This window comes from Phyllostomus hastatus, unplaced genomic scaffold (assembly GCF_019186645.2).
Source record: "Phyllostomus hastatus isolate PE091 unplaced genomic scaffold, TTU_PhHast_1.1 phas_contig_98, whole genome shotgun sequence".
NCBI lineage: Eukaryota > Metazoa > Chordata > Mammalia > Chiroptera > Phyllostomidae > Phyllostomus > Phyllostomus hastatus.
This window is the reverse complement of record NW_025333999.1, coordinates 7038125-7065747: the sequence shown is the minus strand read 5'-3', so window position 1 is coordinate 7065747 and position 27623 is coordinate 7038125. Positions and strand designations below refer to the sequence as shown.

Genomic DNA, 27623 nt, shown 5'->3' with positions numbered 1-27623 from the left:
CTTTTTAGAATATGCTCTTCTTTGTTTATCTTGGTGTTCATGCAAAATGTGTATTATTTTGTTTAGCATATGTTGTACTTTAAGAGCCATCTGTATTTCCTTTTCCATGAATGTTTTGTTCTATCCTTTGCACATTTGGGTATTGGATTATTAGTCTTTTTTTTCTTATTGATTTGTAGAAGCTCGAAAATTGTTTCTAAGTTTGGCACTTGCCTTTGGACCTAGCTTGTGGTATTTGTTGCCACTATCACTTTTAGAATAAAGCCCCAATTCCTCACTGCAGCCCATATGTCCCTGAATAGTCCATTCTTTGCCTCTCTGCCCTCACCTCCCTCTACTCTCTACCTCTCTCACTCTGCTGTAGCCACAATGGTCTTGCTGTTTCTCAAATGGGCCATGTTCTCTTTTGCAAGAGGATTTTTGCCTTTGCTATTCCTGAAACTCTTTTCCTTTCTTTCCCTCCATGTCAAGTTAATGCAACTCCTTCTTTATTTTATTTTTTTAACAAGTTAATCTTATTTTTTTTTAAGATTTTAGAGAGAGGGGAAGGGAGGGAGAAAGAGAGGGAGAGAAATATCAATGTATGGTCGCCTCTCATATGCTCCCTACTGGGGGAACTGGCCTGCAACCCAGGCATATGCTCTGACTGGGAATCAAACTGGCAACCCTTTGGTTCACAGCCTGTGCTCAATCTGCTGAACCACACCAGCCAGGGCTGCAACTTCTTTAGATCCCATCCACCTCCTCTAGGAAGCCTTCCCTGACCACTTCCCAGGGATGATGTCTGTCCTGTTCACTACTATCTCCTCAGCACCCAGCAAAGTACACAGCTCATGATAGCTTCTCAGTAAGTACCTGCTGAGTGAATGAATGAAGGAAAGTGTCAAGAGGTGACAGGCATGTTGAACTGTTAAAAAAATTTATTAAAATGTCCAAGAAGTACATTAATGTCCACAGTGTCAGATGCCACAGACCCACAGATAACTGTAGCTCACAGCAAAACCAGTGGAACTCAAAGCTGTTCACACGCACACACATGCATGCCACACATGTGGCACACACAAACACACACACATCCCAAAGGAAAAGACCAAAAGACAAACCACCCACTTTAGAAAAGACCAGAACCCCTTCCCACCATAGAGGTGGGGTGGGGGCAGGGCAAGCATACAAGGGGGCCAAGGGCAGGGATCATAAACTAAGACCCTGCCCCCCAAAAAAGTTGCATCTCCAGCACCCCCAACAAAGGAAAATTCTTTTGTGACATGGATGGCTGAAGATGTGTTATTATATTTTTAAACCAACAAGAATTATCAAAACAAGAAGGCAAACCTATATCCCTGGGCTTTCTCAACAATGACAGTATGGTGGAACAGTGGACAATATCTATTGCAGGGAAGATGAAAGACCATGGTCAAGGATGAGGGTCTAGTTTGCACTTCTCAATCTTTTCCTAAATCTGCCTATGTGTGTGGGAGGGAGCACAATTATATTCCAATTCCTTCCCCAAAGCATAGGACAGCATTTGCAGTCAGACGGAAGCAGGAGTAAACCCTTACTTCTGTCTTGGCTGTGACTTCAAGCCAGTGCCATTCTCTTGTCTGAGCCTCAGTTTCATTATGTCTAAAATGGGAGCATAATGGTTCCTAAGCCAATGGGCTGTTGAGAAGATTCAAGGAGATAGTGTGTAAGTTTTTAGAGTGGTACCCACTCCAAAGTTGTCAACTGTATGACTTCCCAGGACAGATATAGGCCACACATTCCTTTCTCTACTGAACCTTTAGAGGGACCATATATTTGTTTATGTTTCTTTCCTGCAGAGGGTCATTTTCCAGTGGGTTTTTAACACTAATCCGCAGGTATTTACCCAGACTGGAGGGGCTGAGCATAGAAAAAATAGGGAAGAAAAGCTGTGGATCTTTCCTCCTAGAGATCGGGAGGGGCTGGATTCCCAGACTTCAGCTTGGAAAGTCCTTTTATAGGTTGCAAAGTTGGGGGAAGGCCAGGTGAGCTCTTTCCCACTTAAAACATTTTTTAAAAACGATGAGAGAAAAATGTGTGTATATGCTTCAGTTTTTAGCACAGTGAGTCTCTCCACAACATGACTGCAGGTAGGTGTCACTACTTCAGTTTTTAAGCATTTCCAGTCTCCCAGGCAATGGATGGACAGGGATGGGGTGAGGGCGGGACCCAGGGCAGTGCACTGCCAAGGTCTTCTTGAGGGATGGGCACTGGCACTGAGCTAGAAAACTTGGCACCTCCTTGGTCCAGGAAGGAGGTTTTTGTCTCCCTGAGAGATGGAGGGGGAAGAAATCTGGGCTTGTCAAGCCCTAAATATCCTTTCATCTGTGTGTGTGTGTGTGTGTGTGTGTGTGTGTGTGTGTGATTTACCACACATGCAGAACCACCAAATCTCAGCACTGGGACAAGACCTGGGAGGATAAGCAATACACCTTCCCTTATTGCCCACATATTGCTCTGACTATTCTGACCCCTAACTCTGAGGGCATGGAAGGAGGGTATTCTAAAAACATTCCTAAAATTCAGTACATAGGAGTTCAACACTGTTTATCCACCAAGACCAAAGACTGAACTTGGGTTCAAGTCCAAGGTAACAGAAGAGCAGTCCTCAAGTTCAAGCAGTGTGCTTCCATGTGGTTTTCTACTCCCAAAGACAGTGACCTTAACCAAAGGCTGCATTTAGGACATCTGAGAGTTTACAAAGCCTGCATCTCTGGTATGAAAAGCAATTCCTCAGTGGAAATCAAAACATACACTCTCACACCCTTATCAAAGCCTTATTTCAGTAACTAGCCATTAGCCTGGCCTAAACCAGGGCAGCAAAGAATGATCTTTGCCGATTGTGCTTCCCTCTACTGGGAGATTCTCCCAGAGTCCAGCCTGACTGGAACTGGATTTTCGGACACATGGCTGCACCTGCCAAGAGGACCTGTATATGTAAGAAAGAGGAGAGAGGGGCTTTTTACAAAGGATTATGGGGGGTGTGGTTTGGGGCTCAGGGGCTTCTGGACCCTCTTGTTTCTCTCTGGACTCTGTCTCCCCAGGCGAAGGCTCCAGAGGAGGTGTGGAAGGGGGTTGTGCTTTCTTTTGCCTAGTTCTTCAGCAGAAATTCCCTTCCTCCTTCTCCCAGTCCTCCACTGGGTGTTTCTTGTGTTTTCTACGCTCCTTGCGTGATTTATGGTGGTGATGCTGGTGGTGGTGTTGGTGGTGGTGATGGTGTCGCCGCATTCGATGGGACCTTCTGGCTGCTGGGAAGAAGAGGACAGGAAAGTGGCAAAAGGTGGTGAGAGGCAGGTGGCCTGATGCAGTAGCAGGCCTCCTCAGGGAGAGGGGAAATGGAGGAATCACCAGGCAAGCTGGTAAATTCTCACTCTTACGCAACACTATTATCAGTCAGGCATTTACTCAAATCAATGTAAGTAGTCATAAGATGTTTTAATTGGAGACTACAAATAGGTGGAATCTTGGGGTGTCTAGGGACAGCCACTTACGTTTGGTACAGACGATTTGGGGCCGGTCCCACTTGCCATTGCTCTGGCACTGGATGATGGACATGTGGTGCTGGACAAAACCTTCATCACACTGGTAGCGTACAGTGGCATGGATGTTGTATTTGGCTTTGCGGGCACCAATGAGTGAAGCATTCTCCACTGTTGGAGGGGGACCACACAGCACTAGGGACAGAGAACCCTCCAGTTAGGGAAGTGGCCACAACAGGGGCTGAGCTGGTTTCCTCTCTTGTTGGGAATGACACATCTGCCCAGGTCCTGCCCTTTGCCCAGCTGTGAACTCATGAGGCTAGAAGTGACTGTATCCATCTCCTCCACCCAGACCAGAAGCCTCTTACAGGCAGGAGCCTCCTGAACACCTCCCAACCGTTAACTCTTATGCATGATGAGAATGAAGGAGATGGCAGGTAAGAATAATTCAAGCAAATGAAAGGAAGTAAGGATGTGAGAGTTTGCAAAGAAACGGAAACAAGAATAAACAAAAATATAAGAGAAAGGTGGTCACAAGAATTCATGTAAGTGTTACCTTAATATGTAAAGAATTCTTACAAATCAGTAAGACCAACAACAAGCTGGCACCAAATTAGGCAAAGGAGATGAACTGGCAGGTCACAGGAAAATAAATACATATAAATAGCTTATCAACGTATGAACAGTTGGTCATTCTTATCCTTGAAGATATGCAAACTGAAATAATTTAATGAACAAATAAACTGATGAACAAAATAGGACTAGAGGCATGGACACATAGAACAGACTGACAGCTGTCAGAGGGGCGGGGGGGATTGGAAGAGATTAGCCAAGCACCATATATGCGGAGCCCATGGACACAGACAACAGTGGTGAGGGCAAGGAGGGGCAGGGGCCAGGTGGAGAGGGTCAAAGGGGGAACATGGGGGACATCTATAACAGTGTCAACAATTAAAATATAATATCGGGAAACTACTTTTCACCACTTAGATGAACAAAGAACAGAAAGTTTGAAAATGCACCAAGGTGGCAAGGGTAGAAAATAAAAGAGCATTCTCATACAGTGCTGGAGAGGGAAAACTGGGAGGGGCTGACTCTTATAAAAAAAAGAAAAAACATGGCCCTGTGAATGTGAGCCACAGGAGGGGAAGGGGGAGGGTGGTGGCGTACCTGTGCCCTTCTTACAGACATAGGGGAGGTTGTAGTTGCAGGGCACATCGTTCCAGCGCCCACTCTCGTGTGCCACCATCACCACACAATCCTCCCCGCCGGCGAAGAAATTGTCTGGTTGGTTCTCTCGCCAATTCTCATATTGCTGCAGAAATGGGGAGCAGGGAGTGCTCAGGGGACTGGCATCCTGGCCCAGACTCTGACACCGTCCACTGGGGAGCTCCCCTGGCCAGACCACTCAAACTCTTGGGGACTCAGTGTTTCCATCTCTATAATGGGTACTGTTCTATCTGCCCTGAGGGTGCAATTCAAGTCAGCCTGCCTCTGGCTGGGAAGCTCCACTGCCTCCTCCCTTGTGACTCTGCCTCCTGTCTTGTTCCCTGATCGTTTGTTCCCAATATGTGTCACTCACTGTTAGATAAATAGTTGAGCAAAAGACGACTGCAGCCTGGAAGCCCAGGAGGGCTTCCCTGGGGAGGCAACAGGAGAGAAGAAAACTCAAGGAAAAGAATGATGCAGGCAGAGAACAAGCAGAGGAACAGCTAGAGCCAAGGCCCAAAGGCAGGACTGAGCTTGTCCTATTTGAGGAATGGAATTGAGCCCAGTGGGGTTGAAGATGCTTGATGGAGTCGGGAGTCAGAGGGTGGGCAGGGGTCGGCTCTTGTGGCGGAGGAGAGGAGGTGGATTTTTTTTCAATTGTGGTAAAATACATAAAACAAAATTTACTATTTTAATAAATTTTAATCCTCATCCAAGGATATGTTTTTTATTGATTTTAGAGGGAGAGGAAGGGAGAGAGAGAGAGGGAAATTGATGTGAGAGAGAAACATTGATTCATTGGGTCCCCTACGCAACTCAACTGGGAATCGAATCCCACAACCTAGGTATGTGCCCTGACAGTGAATTGAACCCAAAACTTTTTGGTGTGTGGAATGATGCTCCAGCTAACTGAGCCACGCAGCCAGAGCGATCATTTTAATAAGTATTACGTATCCAGTGCATTGGCATTAATTAGATCCACAAAGTTGTACAACCATGACACTGCCTGTTGTTAGAACTTTTTCATCATACCAAACAGAAACCGTGTCCCTGTGAGCATCGCTCCCATGCCCCTGCCCCCAGCTCCTGACAACCACCAGTCCACTTTCTGTCTCTACAGATTTGCCTGCTCAGGACAGTTCATGTCGATGGAATCATACATACCTGTCTTTTTTGTGTCTGGCTTCTTTCACTGAGCATGATGTTTTCACCCACATTGTAGTGCGTGTCAGTGTTTCATTCCTTTGTCGCTGTATTTACTGTTTGGCTGGACCACATTTTGTGTATGTGCTCATCTGTTGATGGACATTTGGGTTGTTCTTTTTGGTGGTTATGACTAGTGCTGCTGTGAGTGTGCGTGTGCCTGCATCTGAGTCCCTGCTTTCACTTCCTTTGGACACATACCGAGGAGTGAAATTGCTGGGTCATGTGCTAATTCTATGTTTAACTTTTTCAGGAACTTCCAGACTCTTTTGTACAGCTGAAGGAGGTGGATCTTCATCTTGAGAACCATGGGGAGTCTGACCGGGCTTGAAACAGGGAGAACCCTGATCTGATGTATGGTTTTTAAAAGGTTCCATGTGCAGCGTTTCCCTTTGGGGCATTGAAAATATTCTGGAACTAGATATGGTGGTTGCATGATGTGAATATACTAACTGCCACTGAATCATACACTTCAAAATGATTAATTTTAGCCCTAGCTGTTGTGGCTCAGCGGATTGAGTGCCAGCCTGAGAACCAAAGGGGTTGCCAATTCAATCCCTAGTCATTGCACAGCGCCAGGTCCCCAGTTGGGGGCATGCGAGAGGCAACCACATATTGATGTTTCTCTCCCTCTCTTTCTCCCTCCCCCTCTCTCTAAAAATAAATAAGTAACATCTTAAAAAATAAAAAAGAGAGAAAACAGAACTTAAAAAATAAAATGATTAATTTTATATTATATGCATTTCCCCTCAATTTTTAAAAATCCCCATGGCCACCAGGTGGAGGGGCAGGAGTGTAGGTAGCAAGTGTGTGTGTCCTCGTGGGGGCTGCAGCAAGGGTCCCAGTGAGGGACATCAAAGGCTGGACAGGCAGGGCACGTAGGGATGTGGGAGTGTCTCAGAGCCCATGTCCGGATGACCAGGAGGTGTGAGCAAAGGAGTCTTCCCCAGCCCAGGGATTCTAGCCTCAGTCACTAGGTGGATGGGCCTCCAAGTGCAAGGAGGTTAGGTGATGTGGGCCTTCTCTGAAGCTCCTTTGCCACCCCAGACCTCTGATGGCTGACTTGCATAAGAGGGTGAAGTGAGGCCAGAACCACAGAGCCACAGAGCTTATCCATATCACTCTGTTCCAGGTGGGACCCTAGTCAGCAGCCTGGTAGCGGAAACCCAGGCTCCTGCCACTCACCAGCCCCGTGTTGTCCGTCCATTGGAAATCCCCCTCCACGATCCTGTCATTCAGGCCAATCCATGTGTTTTCATGTCCAAAACCTGCAGGGTGGAGAGTCCTCAGGGCTGGGCACCTGCTTCTCCCCAAGCCTAGGGTACCAGTTAGTGGCAGGTAGGGGTGGGGTAGAAGGGGAGGACCCAGCCCCTTTCCCAGCCTAGAGGTGGTCTGGAGGGGAAAGAGGATGGAGGTGGGGGTTAGGGGGAAGAGAACAAGGGTGGAAGGATGGAGGTAGGGTAGGAGCCGAAGGCAGGAAGGGTGGTGGTGAGGGAGGACCCCAGGCTCTCCCTCAGCCAGGGCATAGGCTGGAGCTCTGGCTGCCCTCTACCTGGGGCATTGGGGTGGAGCACAGAAAGGGCTGTTATTAGGTGCTGGCCTTGCCACAGTTTGTGGCTTAAACAAATGGCCAGAGTAAGGAATAAGCAAAGACACATCAGATCTTTGCAGAAATGAGAGTAAGGGACAGGAGAGCCAGAGGTAGCTCTGGACAGGGCAGCGGTAAGACCTAATTAGCCAGTTACTGAGGCCAGAGGAAGTGGAGGAGGATGTTTGATTGCAATGAGGAAAAGAAAGGGGTGATCCAGGGAAAGAACAAATGAAAGAATTAGGGGATGGCAGCAGTGGGGATAGTGGCCACTCCCAGAACTGGGCCCTCCAGGAGTCACAGACGAGGGCCCCGCCAAGACTGGTCAGATGCTTCTGGGCTGAGGTCTCCGAGAACGGCAACTGCCCAGCGAGATGGAGGACAGTGTCTTGAGATGCCTCCAAGGACAGTTTCACCCATGTACATTTCCCCAACAAAGTTTTTTAAGAGCCAAAAAAAAAATTAGGGGATGGGATGGGGGAAATGTTAATAAGTGGATGGACAAACAGACGGATAATGAATGAATCAGTAGAAGCCAGATTTAATTTATGTAACACTTTTGCTAGGTCTCTGCACAGCTCCTTCCCCATTTTATCCCACGCACCACAGGTGCTCCCCCATTGCCTTCCCTCCCCTGGGTGTTTTACTTGTCATCGGCCTACTAAGGGCCAGCTAAATTATAGTATGGATGTATTTAATTAGGTATTTACTTGTTTGCCTAAACCCCCCACAAGAATGGTATTCCCTGAGGACAGGACAATGTGCATCTTGATCACTGCTGTGTCCCAGTGCCTGGAATGGGACCTGGCACAGAGCAAGCACTCAGTAAATACATGATGAATGAATGAATGAACAAACTAACAAATGAATGAGTGAAGTGAATGTATGAATTAACAAACAAATAAATAGACTTGGAAATTATTAAGTGGCCAGGGTTGCGCTAATGAACACAGCTTCAGGAAGGTGGTTTCTTCAGGATCCTGGGGGACTTCCCTGGCAAAAGGACTGCAGGGCCACTCCTGCCCACCCCAGAATCCCTACTGTTAATGAAGCTGTGCTCCTCAGGTGAGTGGATGCTGGTCAGGTGGCCAGCTCGGCGGCGGCAGTCCCTCTCGGCATCCTCCCATGCTCGTCGATGGGCAAAGTACCGGTAGCAGTGGCCCTGGAACTTGTGCCAGCCACGGTCACAGCCCTCTGTGTCTGGGAGGTGGAAAGGGAGTGTGAGGGGCACTGGCCTTGACCCAAGAGGCCTGCTCTGTTGGCCATGAGCACAGCCAGCCCACCAGTGAGAGACAGGGCCTATCCAAGGTCACTGTGGGGCTAGGTCACCCCTCTCCCTGGGCCCGTCCCTCTCCCCCGAGGCTCTGTCCCCTACCCTTTCACCTCCCCCTCCCATATTCACTTCTTTTCTTTGTTGCTGGAAGAGGTTCTTCGGGAAGATCATTATACCCATCCCCTCTCGTCCCACCTGTGGTGTCTCCATCTCTGATCTGCAGGACCACACCCTCAGTGTGGACCTGGGAACTCAGGAAATGGTCTCAGAAGGGCCTAAAATTTCCCTCCTGGCAAAGGGCTCAAATAGATATCTCTCCCAAAGAGATAGACAAATGGCCAAGAAGCACATGAGAAGGCCATGATTAGTCATTAGGAAATGCAAATCAAAACCACAGTGAGATGCCACCTCATGCCCACTACGATGGCTATAATTTTTAAAAAGGCAAGTGACAAGTGCAGGTGAGGATGTGGAGGAATTGGAGCCCTTGTGCACTGCTGGTGGGAATGTAAAACAGGCAGCCGCTGTTAATAACAGTCTGGTGGCTCCTCAAAAAGTTAAACATAAAGCCCTGGCTGGTGTAGCTCAGTGGATTGAGTGCGGGCTGCGAACCAAAGTGTCGCAGGTTTGATTCCCAGTCAGGGCATATGCCTGGGTTGCAGGCCACAGCCTCCAGCAACCGCACATTGATGTTTCTCTCTCTCTCTCTTTCTCCCTTCCCTCTCTAAAAATAAATAAATAAAATCCTTTTAAAAAAAGTTAAACATAGGATTACCATATGACCCAGCCATTCCCCTCCAAAAAGAATGGGGGAAAAAATAGAAAGCAGGTGTTCAAACAAAAACTTGTACATGAATGTTCATAACAGTACTATTTATATTAGCCTCAAGAGGAAAGCAACCCCAAAAATCCATCAAGTGATGAATTGATAAACAAAACTGGGATCATCCATACCATGAGTATTATTCTGCCATAAAAAATAATGAAACACTGACAGGCTACAGTGTGGATGAACCTCAAAAACATGATGCTGCGCTTAAAAAATCCAGACACAGAAGGACACATAACATGTGACTCCATGTATAAGAAATGTCCAGAACAGGCAAATTGAGAGACAGAAAACAGATCAGTGGCTGCCAGGGGTGGGCAGGTGGGGAAAGAAGAGCAACTAGTAATGGGGGCAGGGTCTCCTTCCGGAGTGATGGAAATATCTTGGAACTTGCGGGAGGTGGTGGCTGCAAAACAATGTCAACGTACTGAATTCCTTTGACTTATACACTCTAAAAAGCTTAATTCTATGTTATGTGAGTTTTATCTAAAAAAACAAGGCAGTTTGTCTCCCATTAGATTCAGCTACAGACCCAGAGATGGAGACCAGTAGGATGTGTGGGAGTCTATGGCCCCCACACCCACTCCTGTTTCTGGGGTCTCGGCAGAGACCCACCTTTCTCACAGAGGCTGCCCGCATAGCTGGGGAGGCAAAGGCAGACGAAGCTGTTGACCTCATCGATGCAGGTACCTCCATTCTCGCAGGGGCTGGAGACACAGTCATCAATGTCTGGAGGGGAGAGGGAGAGAGGTTGAATGAGAGGTCAGCCCCCCCCCGGCTCCCAGACCCCACAGGAAACCAGACAGAAGATGGGGTCACGATCCTGCCATCCATCCGGACCAGAGTGAAGCAGCAGTGGTCTGCACAAAGAGGGCCATGCCTCTGAAGGTCAAAGGGGTGGAGCCTCACATAATTAACACAACAGCATTAATGAGAGCAGATGCCACTGAGCTGGCTAAGGGCCAGGGTGTGCAGAACATTCCACCTGACTCCAGAACAGTGATCATACTCTTGCCAACATACCCAGAGATCAAAGCTGGAGGGTCGTTCTGGAATGCAGAACCTAGGGAAACTGAGTGGCAGAGCATTTGCGAGGACTTGTGGAGAGTCATAAAGCTGTTTGTAGAGACAAATGTCCAGTTGAACTTCCTCTCCTACCAACCCTGCGTAGACAGTTCTTGAGGCATGTATGACACCAAACAAGTCACTTCCATTCTCTGAGACTCAGTGTCTTTTTTCTTTTGCAAAGTGGTAATAGCAATGGCACTTTTTTCAGGGTGGTTGTGAGTGGAGAGTCAATGGGAGAGCTCAAGGATTTACATCATTTGTATTTATTGTTATAATTTATCATTAGTAGCATGGCTATGAAGGTTGTGAAATTGATGAGATGATGCACAGGGCTCAAGAAATTGTATTATTTTGCCCTAGCTGGCGTGGCTCAGTGGATTGAATGCGGGCTGCGAACCAAAGGGTTGCTGGTTCGATTTCCAGTCAGGGCACATGCCTGGGTTGCGGGCTAGGTCCCCAGTGTGGGTGTGTGAGAGGCAACCACACACTGATGTTTCTCTCCCTCTCTTTCTCCCTCCTTTTCCCTCTCTCTAAAAATAAAATACTTTAAAAAAGAAATCTTATTATTTCTATTTATTGTTCTAATTTTATAACCTGTCATATTTCTTATTTTGGGCTTTGGGGTGAGTATCCAACTCCTGTGGTACCACCACTCCTGCTCACCCAGGAGAGGGTAGGGTCCCCTGGGCTCTTGGCTGGAAGGAGTCTGAGCCTTATTGCACTTTATCTTCTCCCGCCTTGCCCCTGCCTGGCAGTAATGGGAGGCAGCATGCCAGAGACTTGGCCGCCAGGATGAGACTCGGCTGACTGGTTCTGGGCTGATTTACTAGATCCAAGGAGTAGGGGGTGAGGGTGAAGGGAACATCTAGGGCCAGCATTTTGTGAACCCCAAGTTCTTGTGGGGATGGCCGCTGGGGTAAACAAAACCCAGGGTTCTGGAGTCAGACAAGTGCAAGTTCTGATCCCAAGTCTGGGGCACTCACCGATCTCACAGTTCTCCCCAGCAAAGCCCTGGTCACAGCTGCAGCCATACATGGTGCCGTTCGCTGTACAGGTGCCCCCGTGCAGGCAAGGGTTGTTTTCGCAGGGATCCAAGGGGGCTGCAGGAGGGGCAGGCAGTGCGGGGAGCAGTCAGGCCACCAGGTCTGCCTTCCTAGAATCCAGACCTCAGGCACCCGAAGCCCTCTGGCTCGATCCCTCTCTATGGAGTCCCCTCTGTAATTATCCCGTAAGTATTCACCAACCTCCTCTCATGTGCGCCTGTGACAAGTTTACTCCTTCCATAAACTTCCCCAAACCACCTGTGTGCTGCCCTGCCTGTGACAAAGTCCTTTCTCTGACTGAACTGGAATGGTTTTCCCAAAGCTTCTCTTAGGAAATCACCTTCTAGAACTTGTATTTCAGTGCCCTCCCTGACTCATCCCTCTCTCCTGGACATGCCCTGTTGGTCATTGTATTTCTCACAATTTGGAGCACAGAAGTGGACGTAAGCTTCCTGATGGTGGGGTATGAACAGCACTAGGAAGAGTGGGAACCATCACCTCCTTCATTTGGGCTCAACATCTTTTGATGCAATTCCAGTAGTTACATTGCAGGAGGGTGGTAGATTATAGTGGTTAAAATGATGGGCTCTGGAGTCCGAGAAGTTAGTTCAATCCTGGCTCTGCCCCTCACTAGGGGACCCTAGGCAAATTACTTCTCTGAATTTCAGTTGCCTCATCTAAAAAATGGAAATAAAAGTAGTTCACCTCTCTCTCTCAATCTTGACCATAATGCCGTGTGTGGCTGTCTGTATATTAGCCTCGGGCCTCTCGAAGGGTCTCAGAGATGCTTGGCATGCACCAGGTACCCAGGGTGCATTTAGGAATGTCGGTCCCTGCCCCAGCCATTTCTCCTGTCAGCTGGGTTTCCTTAGAGGCATGAGGATCTCCCCTCCCCATCTTGGGGGCCCAGATGCCTTGGTGGATGGTCTCCATCAAGGAGCCTGGGAGAGGCAGACCAAGAACCCCATCCCTCCCCAGCTGACACCCTTCCCTTGTCAGGGCTACATCCAACCCTTCCACTGCACAGACACTAAACTGAGCCCCAGGGAAGGGCCTGACTCAGTGCCACACAGCGGGACAATACAAGAGCCGAGACTGGCCTTCAGGGTTCTGGTAGCCCAGTTTAAGGCCCTCTTTCCAGCCTTTATAATCTAGAATTTGTTTCTGTTTTGGGCTTGTCTAGAGCCTCAAAAGAAACTGAGGTGGTAACAAGTTATCACCAATTCCCACATCTCCTGCCCTCCACCCTCGTCCTCTACTGACTGTTCTTCCTGCAACTGTCAAAGGGAGTCTATGTAAACCTGAGTCAGGTCATGTCCCTCCTCTGCCCAGATCCCTCCATGGCTCCCCAGTGCCCTCAGAGGACAGGAAAGTCCTCACTGCAGCCCACAAGGCTTTGTACAATGTGGCCAACATCTCCCTGCCCCACTTTTGCTTTCTCCCTTGCTTACTCTGCTCCAACCACACTGACCTTGCTCTTCCTACATGCCGGGCAGGGTCCTGCCTCAGGGCCTTTGCAGAGACTGTTCCCTCTGCCTGGAACACTCTTCCCCCAGAACTCTTTATGGCTCCTTCCTGGCCTCCTTCAGGCTTGCTCAAATTTCATCTGGTTAGAGAGGTCTTTCTGACTCCCCTTCCAGAACCAGAAACTACCCACTGGCATCCCCCACCCCTTGCTTCACCTGCCTCTTTGCTTGTATCACTTTCTAACCTCTGATACCATTTAGTTATTTGTTAGGGTCACTGCGATGTGTTTGTGCCTGCCCCCTCCCCAAAGCGGTGCTGTTCCACATGGCAGCCAAATATAGCTATTTAAGTCTAAATTAATTAAAAACGAATAAAAGTATAAATGTAGTTCCTCAGTTTCACCAGCCACTTTGAAAGATTCAGTAGCCACGTGTGGCTGGTTTGTGCTGTATTAGACAGCATAGCCCCAGGACATTTCCATTATCAGGAAAGTTCTAGAGTGCTGCTCTAGAATGTCAGCCTTCAGAGGACAAGAGACGTGGCCTCAACACGGGGCCTGGAACATAGCCGGCACTCAGTAATTGCTTGCTAACTGAATGAAGGTGGCTGCTGCCTTCCTGTGGGGACAGAGGCCTGTCTCTGGGGTGGTGGCATGTGCCCCTGTGAACTGCCAGAGGGGCCTGTGGCTGTGTCTGTCCTTAGTGCCGCCTCAGCACATGTGTGCACATGCATGGGGCTGCTGGGCGCAGGAATACGTGAGTCTCACCAGGTGCCCTGAGCTGCAGACAGCTGCCCACAGACTGGCGGTGACTCAGTCGCTTGCTGGTGCTGCATTTATTTTTGGCTTCATTAGCATTTCTGCAGCAAGCATTGGGTGGGTAGACACCCTAGTCTCTCCCCACCCTCACCCCCAGTGCTGCCTGTCTCTTTCCAACCTGGCTGCCACTGGCTTCAGTCTGGAACCAAGACTCCAACAAAGACCAAGCCAGACTCAGCCATAGTCCTGGGGGCTCTTCCAAATGCACTTTCCTTCACACCCCTCTGCATGGTCTCCCTCCCACCTTGCTAATCCCTCTTCTCTAGCCCCTTTGGCATTGAGCCTTCTTCCTGATTGCCAGTCCCTGCAGGGCAAGCTCACCCCTCCCAAGACCTCAGGAGTTTTTTCTGTTTGTTTTTATGGGAAGTAAGCATTATTCAGTCTAGTGGATGAGACAGACTATATTGTTAGTTGGCCTGGATTCAAACTTTATCTTTGACAGTCCCAGCTGCCTGACTCTGCACAAGTCACTTGACTTGTCCCTATGCCTCAGTCTCCCCATCCTAACCTGAGGATCACACTAAAACTTGTCCCACAAGGGCATGATAAGAATTAACCAAGATGATTCCAGTAAAGTGCTTGAATAAGCCAAGTATATGATATGGGCAGTCACCAACAGCCCATATAAGCATCAGCCTTTATCAATTCAGGTGCCCATATCCAGTGTCTGCCTGCCTCCTGATCATCTAAAAAAAGAAAATTATCCTGGGACACAGCCCAGGGGTGACAGGATGGGTGATGAAACCGTGCACCTGCTATTTCTCTCATGCACACTTCGCCTTCAAAAAAGAGAGCAAGTGTAATATCAATTGTATTAATAAGAGTGTTTTGCAACTCAGAAAAAAATGCCGTTTAATTAGCTGCTGAATTTTTTTTTAAAGCTCACTTGACCATAAAAACAGCTTCATATGGAAGATCTAAAAAAAGGGCCAGAATTTGCAGGTGAGCTGCGGGCAGACCTGGCTCCAGGAGAACAGGGTGGTGGCCTTCTATGAATTCTGCTGGGCACAGAGCAGCTAAGGCTTATGCAGACTTGGGCTCCCCTGAAGTAAGGCCGCTGACTAGCTGGTAGTGACAGTCCTCCCTGAGCTTCGGTTTGCTGCCTATAAAATGGGAGTGATGGCCCCCTGCTCCCACCCCTTCCCAGCACCTACTTTTCATGTGACTCAAAGTCCCTCACAAACCACCACTGAGTTCCAGCTGCAATTCTCACTCTTCTTGCCCTGTTTCCTTCATCCAGCTCCCCCCGGGGGGTGTCTGTGTCTAGCTCTGTCTTCTCCAGACTGGGGCATCCCTGAAGGCCACAGACTGGGGCATCCCTGAAGGCCAGCCCCCCCAGCATTACACAGCACTGCCCGACTCTGTGTGTCCATAAACATAAGTTGTTAATTGAACCAAAATCAAACTCCACTCGATGCCTCATCGTTTTCCCACCACTCACTGTGCCTCAGGAACATGTCAACTCGATCTCCTGCCTTTGGCCAGGCTGGTGCCTCTGCCAGGGTGTCCCTGTCTGCAATTGGACACACCTAATAAGTTTCCACCTCCCACGGCATCCCCTGCTAGAAACCTTCCCAGGCCCCAAGGGACAACCCTTCTTCCTTACTTTGGGCTCCCCTGACCCGTGATCCCAGAGCCCTCACCACAGTGGGCTGGGTGAGGCCATCAGCTTTGAACTCACTTTGCTCTGCATTCCCATTTGCAGAGGTCCCTTGCAGGGCCGGCTCCTCTCCACTTGCTGCCTCCTCCACACTGGCACTCCCTGCAAGGACCTCCAGCTCAAACTTGTCCAGGACCCAAGGGGTGGGCGGCAGGATGCTGGGGGAGTCCCACGGCACTGTAGGCTCCCCCAAGGACTCTGACACAGGCTTGCTCGTGCTGGCCGCTGTAAATGTCCAAGGAGCACGAGCAGGCTTCCCAGGGAGGCTGCCCTCGTGTGGAAGAGCTGAGGCTCCCTGTGTTCCCCAGGTCACCATCTGGCCCTCTGGCTCTGGGTAGGGTTGGGAGCTGGAGGAGTCCATTGTGGACGTGGCCAGGACCTCACCCTTGTCCCCCTGGTCCAGGGACATGAGGGATGTCACCACATTTTTATCCACGGCCACCAGAGGGCTCATGGTGGGGCTTTCATCTCTTTCAACCATACGAGATCCAGGTTTCCAAATCCCATCAGCATCACTGGAGTCCCCCATGGCTGTGGAATCCACAGGACCTACTGTACCTCCTCCGTCTGTAGCAGCCCAAGGCTCCAAATTCAGGGAGACTCTGGGGCCCCTCAATGGTGCAGAGGTGGGGTAGGGGTCCAGCTGTTCACTGTGTAGTGAGGGCCACATGCCCTGTGCCTCTTCCATGGTGGCCTGTGAGCTGGAAGTGGGGCTCTTTGCTGTGTTGAAGACTCCAGACCCAGACCCTGAGATGCCTCTTCCTCCCAGGGCCTCCGTAGCCATCTCCATGGGGGTGAAATCTGCTGCCACTTTCCTATCCACAGAAGCCTGTGGGCTGGATCTGGGGTGCTCAGTTTTGCCTAGTCCAGTGGGGCTGGTCTCCCCAGTTTCTCCAAAATCTGCCCTGGGAGAGTTAGGACTGGTTCCAGCTTGTGTATCCATGGCTACCTGTGAGGGGGCCGTGGGACTTCCTGCTTCATGGTCACCAAATGTCAGGAACATGGCCTCTCTATCTTGTCCTGTCAGGCCCAAGGAAGTGGGCAAGGAATACACTTCTGGGTGGATGGGGTCCTGGGGACTGGCCTGGGTCTCTGAGGCTGGGGAGGGTGCGGAAGTGGCTATGGCTTCACTGTGACCCTTGACCCCATTGGCCTGGGTGGGGAGGGGCGAAGGGTGTGGTAGGAGCCACACTTTAGGGGCACGAAGCATGGCCATGACAGGGAGGTCTAGGGAAGTGACCATGGGAGATGCCTCCCAGGGGACAGTGTTGGGATCCTCTGAGGGGCTAGGAGGCTGGGCAGTAGCCTCTGAGTGGGACCGGGGCAGTTTGGGGGTGGCCAGCCTCACACTGGGGCGCTTGGCTTCCTCCAGCTTGAAGCCAAGGGCTCTGCTGGGGCCTGGGATGCTGGGTGGGGCCACTGTTGGGGGCCACAGCCAGGGCTCTGTGGAGCTCCTGCCACCAGGGGAACCTGCAACAATATCAACAACAGCGATTATCTTTCGGCAGCTCCTTTCATCGAGTATCCTTGGTTTAGGCCTGGGGAAGAGAGAGCTCCTGATGCCAGGGGACCCAGCAGGGACTCAGAGCCTCCCCCCCCGTCCCCCTCAGACACCCACTCATGTCCCACCTCCTCCTTGGACCCCACTCACCAGCTCCAGGCACATCCACCTCATTGGACAGCACAGCCCAGGGACTTTGGCTCCTGCCACTCCCTAATGAGTCTGTGGCTGCAGTGGTCAGGGGAGGCTCCACATGATTCCCAGCAGCCTCTGGGGTGGTGGGGGGCTGGGTGTTGACCTCAAGCCTCCCCTCCAGCCCTTGCTGGGATTCCTGCTGCTGGAAGTGTCGCCCATTCAACCCTTTAAACCGTCCCCTCCTTTTAGGCGTGGGGCCAGCTGGAGTCGCCTCCCTGTGTGTGCTAGCCGAAGTGCTGGCCTCCAGGCTGCTGGAGTAGGGGGCCACAGTGCTCAGCCACTCCTCCTCAGCCTCCAGGGAAGGTCTTGAGGCTACCGTGGGAACCCCAAGGGCCGGGCTAGGGGTCTCTCGAGACTCCTGCTTCTCTGCCAAGATCAGAAGCTCTTCCTCCCCACTGGACACCAGAGGCTCCTGGAAGTCAGCGGTGACCACCTCCCCTTCCTCCAGTCTGGGCTCCAGTTCTTGGGCTGGGGGTCCTTCTGCGGATAGAATCTCTCCCTCATCCCCAGATGAGGGGGTCTCTGGGTCTCCATGTTGTGGAGAAAGGTAATGAGCTGTGGGAGAAAGCAGAAGAGGTTGTGTTAGGCTCAAGGGCTGGGAAGTTCTGCCTGAAGTCTACCCACATTCCAGCATACTGCAGCACAGACTTGTATATTTCTGTCTCTTTGTGGCCCCCTCTCTCTCTCTGGGTGGTTTCTGAAATCCCCCGAACTGAGAGAGGATAATGCAAAATTATCATCCTCACTATTCAGGCTTCACCCACTGTCAAGTTCAGAATCAACTGGGCACAGTAAGGAGTCAAGAGACAACTTGGCTAATGGGTGAAGATCAGGCAGTGGTCAACTCTCAGGGACAGGTCAGGCCTGGGCCTTGGCTCTTCCCCATCAAGGGACAAAGTGCGTAATGGTTTGGCCTTCTTAAATGGAATCTCCCCCTTACACAGATAGAAGACCCAACTCCTCTGAGTTGAGTTTTCTGAGATTGTAGCCCCACCCCAAGTGCAAAGGTCATCCCTGGTCTCATCCCTGGGGATGAGGCTTGACCCAGTTGAAGCATCACTTCCTCAAGGGGTGCTTCTGAGCATGGCTCCAGATAAAAGATGCTCCATACAGGGATTTGTCTTTCAGGGACCTCAGGCTTTGTAGCCCACCCCCTAAACAAGACTTCGAGCCAGAGCTTGAGGCTCCTTCCTTCCCCCAGCGCGGGACTCCAGGGGAAAGCCTGCCTCAGGGGCGTGGCCTTCACCCAGGGAGTGGCTTATCGCGGAGTAGTTTCCACGAATCTCTCCCCTGCCCAGACTGCCTCCACCAGAAAGCAAAGCTCTTGGTGTGGTGGATGGCCTTTACCAAAGTGCGTGCCCTAGGGCGAGGCCACCAGGGACGCACCCTCGGAAGCATCAGCAACAGGGACGCACTCCCCCGGGCTGGCCTCCCACGCACCACGGAAGCAATAGGCGTCGAAGCGCTCTCCAGGTGCAGGGAAGCCCGTGCGGTTATCGAAGCGGTAGACTGTGCGTACACCAGGGGCCGGACCCCCGCAGCGCCGGCGTGGCGTCTGGATCGGGTAGCGCACGCTGCCATCTGCCAGCCAGCCTGGGTCGCACTGGTCCAGGCCCTCGTGCCAGGCCAGGTGCAGCTGCCCCACCGAGGCCAGCACGGCGCCCTGGCGGCGGCACTGGGCACGAGCACCGGCCAGGGTCAGGCGGCGGGCCGGGCCCACGTAGAAGACCTCGCCTGTGGGAAGGCGTGGGAAGGTGTGAGGAAATCAGTAGCGTCTAGAGGACCCTACCCCGGAGCCCGGGAAGTGGAGCCCACTCCAAACAGCTCAGACCTGACCGAAGAGGCCGCTGTAGCTTCTTTTTACAAATGAGGTCCCTCGGGCTTTAGAGAAAGGGAGAGGCTAGGGAGAAGGATGAGGTAGGAAAGGAGGAGGCTGGGAGCGTGAGAGGCTCAGAGAAGAGGACAAGGTCTCAGAGAGGGAAGAGATGTAGAGAGAGAGAAGGGTACAGACAGAGGGAAGGGGCACAGAGGAGAGGGACTCAGGGAGGGAAGGAAAACCTTAAGTAAGGAGTAGGCCAAAGCCTTGGCTGCAGGTTTAAAGAAGGATGAGACTTGAGAGGGATGGGGGTGGGGGGAGGTGACAGGGCTCAGGGAAGGGGAGGGTCCTGCCAGCCCCAGACTTACCCCCCAGCTCACGGGCAAAGCAATACACATCGTAGAGTTCCCGTGGGTCGCGCCTCCCATAGCTCCTCACCCCTGGAAGGCTGCTACGGTCGCCATAGCAACCAGGACGGGACTGGGTGATAGGATACCTGACAAAACAAGGATGTGTGCTTCTGGGGCCCCCAAAAACCATGTTTCCCCAGAGGCTAGCTCTCCATTTCCCACCGTGTACCCCCTCACCGAACAGTGCGGTCAGAGAGCCACCCAGCGTCACAGTTGTCAAAGCCGTCCTCAAAGGCGGCCTGCAGGTGCCGTGGGGCTGCAATGGTGGCTGAGCTGAGACGACAGGCCTCTTGGGCCTGGATGAAGGTCAGCGCATAGCGATCCTGGGCTGCCCGGTAGTGGAACACAACACCTGTAGAGGAACATCCAGGATAGAGGGCTGATTTATTCTGGAATCTTCAAGAATAGACCTCCTTCTGCAGAGTGCCCCACACCCCTCAGTCTGATAACAACAGAACTGCTGCCCTACACTGCCCTGGACGACCTGGCTTCCCTCGGCACCAGACGTGGTGCTAGGGCAGTGGTGGGGAGTGAGACTGATATGCCCCCATTTTACAGACAAGGACACTGATAACAATGGCCATAAAGGGCTAGAATTTGTTAAGTATTTACTACATAAAAAGCATTTATAAGCATTATCTCTTTGAAATTAAGGCTCAGAGAGGTCCAGGGACATGGCCAGGGCCACACAGCTAGATTAAGACAGAGCCAGAATTCATATCCAGGAAGATCTGACTCCAAAAATAGCATTCTTCATGCCCAGGGTTAGGCCCTGGAGGTGAGAGGAGACATGCAGAAGAGCCAGAGAGATTCTGCCATTTAGGAATTAAGTACATGCATCAATAGGAGAAGCACTGGCAACAATGGGAGATCAAATGTGATTATGGTCCAACCTAGGAATGGAATCACAAAAGGCTTCCTGGAGGAGGTTACTTGTATGTAAGTCAGGATGTGAAGCCCATTATTGAAGGGGCATACTGTGAGTCAAATTCCAATTTAGGGATGAAAAAATGACTGAGCAAGGCAAAAGAATGAAACTTTTTGCCGCATCTTATCAAACTGAGAGCCCCCAAAGTCGACAGCTGCGTCTTAGTCATAACAGTGTCCTTAGCCCCAGGCTGGCATGTGGTAGGTACTCAATTAATATTTGGCAGAATGAATGAATTGAACAAACCCAGATATGGAAACTCTTTCCTGCATCAAATACCAACTTTCTTTGAGGATTATTGGTTTTGAGAAGTGAGGCCTTGGAAAGGGAATGACTGGTTAACCCCATAAAATATACAGTGAGACACTGTTGGGAGGGGAAGACTGCCCTAGGATCGGGCTCCAGGCACTTGCCCTTGGCCAACAGAGGTTAAGCGATACTGACTTCCTGGAAGGAGCCTGCAGGCGGTTTTCCACACGACAATCCATTCACTGAGTCACTTCTCAAGTATCTGTTGGGCATCTACAGTGCCACTCTCTGTTCTAGGGCTTTGGTTTAATAATAATAATAATAATAATAATAAATTTGCCTTGTTTGCCTTGATAAGTTAGGAAAACAAAAACTACACTGGATATTTCAACAGCAAGAATTTAATACAGGAATTGGTTAAACAGTATTTAAGGACTGTTATTATATATTTCAATCAACTTTTTAAAAAGAAACTTCCTTTAAAAATTTATTTAAAAAGGAAATGTATATTACTATTTTAAACAGAAAGCCAATATCTTTTCCCCTCTGTGAAAATAGGTAACTATGAAATGGACTTAAAACATGATTGTGAAATCCTATGGAATCCTGTGGTCCACAAGAGACCAAGCCAGAGGCTGCTCACTCTTAAGTAAAAGAGAGACAGCTATTAGAGAGGCAGTAGTACCTGTGGAGACCTGCTTTGTGACTTTATCAGAAATATGGAAAGGGAATCATTGATATTCACTGAGTGAGCTTCAGGTTCAGCCCCTCCCCCTCCCAGCCTTGGTACCACCCCTGCCCTCAACTGACCTGTCACCTCCAGGGACACCAGGTCCTGCTCATCCTCGATGCCCCTCACCACCTGGCAGCGGTAGAGCCCGGAGTCGCTGGCCCTCAGTGGCCCCAGTAGCAGCGTGCCGTTGGCCCGGTGCCGGGGATAGGCAGGCAGAGACACACGTCCCTGCCAGCCCTTGGCCACTCGAACCACGTTGTTCTTGGCCACCAGGATGGGCAAGTCCTGCCACTGGCCTGATGCGGTGCGCACCTTGGTCCACTTGATCCGAGGGGCTTCTCCAGCTGCCCCTGGCCGTGGCCGCAGGCTGAAGAGACAGGGCAGAGCCACAAGCTCTGCCAGTGCAGCTCGCACAGAACCGGACCCCACCTTCTGCATGTGGAGCCCCTTCTCAGCAGCAGTGGTGGCAACAGTGGTGGCATCCTGTGTGCCTGGAATGGGGAAGGTGGAGAAAGACCTGACCCAGAGGCAAGGACCGGCAGAGACTATTTCCTTCACTTTACAGGTAGGGAGACTGAGGCCAGAGAGGTTAGGTTGCCTATACAACATCACGATGCAGGGCACAGATCTGTGATTTGCACCCCAGTCTGTGAGCAGAAGGGGAATGGGGTCAAATCCCTTTGTAGTTCTGTCTCCATTCGAAGTCCAGATCCCAGGGGCCAGTGACTCTGTCACTAACTCACTGTGTGGCCATGGGAAAGTCATTGTCATTCTCTGAGCCACAGTTTCCCCAGAAGTTAAGAGAGAGGTAGCCATTGGGAGGGAAATGTTGTTTGTAGAGTACCTTCTATATAACAGGCACTTTATAGATAGCAAGCAGCCCATCAGATTTTCAAGACCATCTGCAGAGGTAGCTTCATGTCATCATCCTCTTTGGGTGAGAAGCATTTCTAAAGCCTGGGCTTTTGACTACCACTGGGGAAACGCCAGGAGATGCATACACACAGACCTTTATTTCCATTGCCCTGCCCATGACAGGCATCACTAATCAATGTACACACTATTCTTTTTCCTCCCTCCCCCTCCATCCTCCCTCCCCCATTCTCTTTCTCTTTCTCTCTCCTTTCCTTCCCATCCTTTTCTTCTCTCTCTCTCTCTCTCCAGCTCATCATAGCAAAACAGTGAAAGGCAGACACCTCCAGCCTTTGCTGGCATTGACTAAAAATAACCTCTTAGGTGTCTTGTTCGCTTTTGACTGTTCAAAGACCTTTTTCATCTATTCTTGTTTTATTCCGAACACCAAGCCAGGGAACCAGCAGAAAGCTCTTGAGCTAAAAAGCTGCCCCATCTTGTACATCCCTCAGACCTCAACCTCTCCCACAGCATAGGCCAACTCACCCTGTTCCCCAGCCACCACAAGCAGCATCTGGAGCAAAAGGAGGCCTGAGGCCCAGATAGACACAGCTCCCATCCTGGACCTGGATGAAGGAGGAGAGGGAGGGAAGAGGGGTGAGCACAAACTTCCCAGACAGTTGGCATGGAAAAACCAAGTACCCCCTCTACAGATCTGGAAACTGGGGCTCAGACAAGCCAGTGTGTCAGTCAAGGTCACACAGGCAGCAAGCAAGGGCAGAGCCAAGATCCAAACCCAGAAACAACTGACTTCAGAATGCTAGCAGTGATGTCTCATATCAGAAGTACAGGTGCTCGAGTGAATCAGAACCTGGGGCTGTCACTTTGTCTGGTCCTTGTTTTGTGACCTTGGGCAGAGTTTAGCATTTCTGTGACTCAGTTTCTTCATAGGTCAGAAGGGGATAACATCAGGTAGTTGAAAAGAATAGATGAGTCAATACATATAAATTGCTTAGAACTGCCTGGCATAAAGGAGCAAATTTCAGCTGTTATTATTATTGAGTTTAACCAACTTATTTTTCAAGTTGGCCTCCTCATCAGACTGGGGTGGGGGTTCTCTTACAGAGCAGCTGCCAGTCCCAGCCTGCATAGGGTCCCAGGCCTAGGAGCAGGTTGGTCTCCAAGCCAGCCTTTAATCTGGGTTTGCTGAATGACACGATTCTCAGCTTCAGTTCCAGGATTTGGTTGTCGCCAAGATTCTATTCTTGGTTTCTGGGATTTTTGAGGTGCTGCCAAGTCCCAGCAGGAGGAAGGGGCCTTGCCCATTCCCACCATCCCCTCCCCCTAACTTCCCACTGTCTGGTGAAGAGATACCTCCTAGGTCCACAGAGGCTCCAGCTGTGGGTCCAGCCTTCTACAGGGGTTGTGGCCCACGGACATAAAGTGGACAACTGAGTGTGAACTGTAAGCAAGGCCCATCCCAAGTACTGGGACACAGCAGTGACCTCCATGACCTCACACTCTTCCAGAGATTAAAAACCCTGGGGAGGGGGCCCCTCTGGGTGGACTCAGGACTCACCAGAGTTCAGGAAGTGCCAGCAGATGGGAAGTTAGAACATCACCTATAAACTCACCCCTTGCACATCTCCCTCCTGAAAAGAATAAGCCTGAGAAGGAAGTGTGGGTGGAGTCCAGAATAGGGATTTATGGGGGGCCGGCTGGCCCCCTCCAGAGGGCCTTTCCCAGCTCCCAGAGGCCCCAGCTGAGAGGCCCACCCAGGACCTGTCCATGGTGCTGAACTAGGGCAGCAATGCAGCAGCTGTGCCCTCTTGGTCTTCTCATTGTGGTGGGGCCCAGAGAGGGCTAGTGGTTTGCTTAGAGCTGCACAGCAGTGTAGAGGCAAGCCACTGGGACTGTCTGGCTGGGTATTGGAGGGTGGGGCAGGACTCTGGGCTGCACCTATCCCAGGAGGGTCTGAGGAAGGGGCAAGTTCCAAGAATTCTCTCTCACACACACACTATAGTTAAGAGCTCAGACTACATCCAGAAGGCAAGGTTTGCCTTCCATTCCCTACATGTCACATGACCTAAACAGTTTCCCCACATGTAAAATAAGGATCACTCAGCATGTACCTCATAGAGTTACTGTGAAGATAGAATGAGCTAAGACCTGTGAAGTCCTAGATGTTAAATTAAAAAACAGTTCTTTGTGCAAAGCCTCATGTACATACTCAAATACACAGAGGTGGCCCAATACAGTGACACACAGTTTCAGGTACACCCCCCATGCACACATGCTCTCCCATACACACTCAGTTCCCTCTACTTGCACCTCACACACCCCCACCCCTTCTCTTAAAAATATCTCCTCATCAGGGCCTCCAGAGGTGAACATTTACAGAGCTGTCTGGGGCTTGTCTCCTCATGAATAATGCATGAGATTCATGCATATGCAAGTAGGGGGTCTGCAGGGGTTGGGGGAGGGGCAGAGAGACAGGAGGAGGTGTGTGGTGTGTATGTGTCCCCCTTCTCACACCTACCTCTTGTCTCAGTAGGCAGTGAGTGAGGTGAGTTTGCCAACGGGCATTTTAAAAAAAGATTTTATTTGTTTATTTATTTTTAGAGAGAAAGGAAGGGGGAGAGAGAGAGAGAGACATTGATGTGAGAGAGATACATCTATTGGCTGTGCCCCAACCAGGAACCAAACTGGTGACCTCTGGGTTCGCAGGCCAGCACTGAATCCACTGAGCCATACCAGCCAGTGCACCAATGGGCATTTTTGTGTGTTTGTACCCAGGTGTGCATCAGGGTGCTGAATCCGGGTGAGGATATCAATGAGGTTGTGCCCTGTGGTGTATGGACTTGTGTCCAGTTCCCCAGCAGCTCTATGCACCAGTGGAGCATAGGGGGCCCCCTGTGGTCTCTGGAGGTGTGAATCTGAGTGCCCTTCAGCAAGGAGTCAGGGGGTATGTGAGTGCATAGGCACGACTGTGGAACTCCTTGGAGGAGAAAGGAAGCCAGCTCAGTAAATCATTCCAGGCTGCCCCTTTGGGACCTGAACTGCTTGCCAATGTCCCCCTTTTAGTGTCCAACTCTGTGTACAGACTACGTCTCAAACCCTCACACTCAGGGTCCACACTGCCAGTCACATGGAGAGGACCCTTGCTGTACACATGGGATATCACGCGCAGCCACACAGCCCAGACAAGAGCCCAGGAAAAAGAGAGAAAGACACACATGTAAAGATTCACAATGACATTAACAAAGAGAGACAATATGGGCACTTACAAGGCAGGCAGCATGTCTTCTGCACAAAGACACACACCCACATTCTCAGGCTCCCCACATAAACCGCTTGATGAGGCCACAACATCAGACACAGCTCCTCACATGCACATGGGAATGGCAGCCCCTGGCACAGACTGGGCTGGGCAAATGTGGCCTTGGTGACTGATAGGCACACATCATTTTGCTATCTGGTGACGTGGCCCCTGGCACAAGTTTCCAGGCAAAGACACATTTCTGTCACATTAGACTCACAGAGGACCCCAGACCACCCCCTCTCCATGGGTACATACCCTCTCCCAGCATGGGGTAGACATACACACAAAGCTTCCACCTTCTGGAGGGTCATCTTCCATTTGGGAATGCCTGGAAGCCAGGGAGGCTGCTGGGTTCTGAGTTCTCACTGTCTGCCCACCCCTCCCTCCCTGCCCTTCCCCCAAGTACCCCACTGGGGCCCAGGGCCAACCCTCTCCTCAGCCTGGCCGTCTCCCATTAATGCTGCTGAGAGGAACAAAGCCCTGTGCACAGGGATGGGGGTCGCTGCCATCCAAGCTGAGTCTGGGGTCCCAGCCTCCTACTTCCCAGTGCCTGTGCCTCCAAATCAAACCAGGACTCCCACATACAACCATATGGACAGCTGGAACTGAAGGGGTGAGGCACAGGTCTGTGTCTCACTGTGAGGACACTGTCAGATATGGAGGTGTTTATGGTGGCCCCCCTCTTTGGACTAGTGCCTCTCACAAGTCCTGGATATCCACAACTTGTGCTCAGGAGGCTCTGACCCTTGATTCACCTGGGAGACCCTGTGTGCTCCATGGGAGAGGGGAAGGAACCCTGACTCCAGGCCTGAGGGAACAGCAAGGACCACCTTGGGAAGAAGCCCCCAGAGCCTCCTCCCTGAGTCAGGATATGGCAATAGGACATGGGCCAAAAGGACGGGGAGACCACAGGGTACCCCTTCCCTGTGGCCCCTCACTCTCTATGCAAACCCCTTTCCATTGGGCTGATATGGGGACCCCCTCCTGCTGCAGGCCAGCCTGGCATCTTCTATTCATCTGCAAACTGGGAATCCCCACTTAAAATACTGGGGTGTCTCACTCAGACACTGGGGTGCCCTGTCCCAGAGTCCTGACACAGCATCTGGGTATCCCCCTCTTCTCTCTAAACTATGGGTGCTCCCCGCTGGCTTTGGTTCCCAGTGCCCCCTCCCCAATTCTGAGACCCATCCCCAATCAGGCCCCCTCGCCACCATGGGGTAGGCTCCGCATTCCTTAGATAACCTTACCCCCAAATCCAAGTGCCTGTCACATTTCCAAGCGCCCTCCCAGTTTGCTTTCTCTCCCCAACCCGGAGGTCCCCCTCACCCCGTAACCCCCTCCCCATTCTGGGGACATCTCTCTGATAGAAGGCTCCCCCCCGCCAATCCCGGGCTATTTCCCTAACCCCCGAGGACCCTCCCTCAAGCAGCCCCTTTCCTGCGACGGACCCCCACCTGTCTTCTAGCTCGGACGCATCCCTGGGCGGTTACCCGGCACAAAGGACGCTCAGCTTGGCTCTCGAGCGCCAGGTCCAGCTCCTGCGCCCTGCGCTCGGCTAGCCCCAGCGCCGCTTCAGCGCTTATAAAGGGGCCGGCGAGGCTGTTTTGCGCATGCGCCTATGGCAGCCCGCGGCCTCTGGCAGCAAAAAGGAGGGGCCCCTTCTGTCTAAAACACCCTCCCCACTCCTTCGACCACTTGCCCCACCCAGGGGGAAATTGCGCTTGCCTTACTCTCATTCACTTCTCCTCAGAAGCCACGTTAAATGTCCCCAGACATACCTTGGTGGGCCTGCCCCATCATACAGATGGGGAAACTGAGCCCCAGGGAGACAAAGTCACTCCCAAGGTCTGGTGGAGGGGAAGGACAGAGCTGGGACTCTAAACCTGGCCCAGCTGACTCTCTAAGGCTCATACTTGGAGCAATTTTGACTAGTTATTGTTTCATCCTATTTTTAGGGAGG

General features: G+C 51.1%; 1 protein-coding gene across 8 annotated transcripts; it reads right to left on the bottom strand.

Moving 5' to 3' along the window:
- Positions 1-936: 936 nt before the first annotated feature.
- Positions 937-27211, bottom strand: NCAN (neurocan). 8 transcript variants are annotated; one of them, XM_045853683.1, is made up of 17 exons: positions 27118-27208; positions 25919-25991; positions 22888-22967; positions 21567-21980; positions 19757-19931; positions 19538-19665; positions 18740-19087; positions 17309-17908; positions 15679-17127; positions 15439-15510; positions 11654-11770; positions 10218-10331; positions 8542-8700; positions 7098-7180; positions 4671-4815; positions 3513-3695; positions 937-3269 (listed from the first exon to the last, which is right to left on the bottom strand). In XM_045853683.1, exons 2-17 carry the CDS (start codon positions 25972-25974, stop codon positions 3121-3123), a joined length of 4272 nt encoding a protein of 1423 aa, XP_045709639.1. In that variant the 5' UTR covers positions 25975-25991; positions 27118-27208; the 3' UTR covers positions 937-3120. The 8 variants fall into 8 exon arrangements, with proteins under 8 accessions (XP_045709639.1, XP_045709641.1, XP_045709642.1 ...); XM_045853685.1 differs by having other exon boundaries at positions 937-3266; XM_045853686.1 differs by having other exon boundaries at positions 18794-19087.
- Between the last annotated feature and the right edge of the window lie 412 nt (positions 27212-27623).

What these genes read in the sequence shown, in the direction of transcription:
- NCAN (XM_045853683.1), bottom strand. Translation starts at nt 25,974, where the DNA reads ATGACCCTCCAGAAGGTGGAAGCTTTGTGTGTATGTCTACCCCATGCT. An exon ending in CTTTGCCCGTGAGCTGGGGG is followed by an intron (nt 19,088 to 19,537) that starts GTAAGTCTGGGG and finishes GCCTTCCCACAG; the next exon opens with GCGAGGTCTTCTACGTGGGC. An exon ending in GGTGGATGTGCCTGGAGCTG is followed by an intron (nt 17,128 to 17,308) that starts GTGAGTGGGGTC and finishes ATATTGTTGCAG; the next exon opens with GTTCCCCTGGTGGCAGGAGC.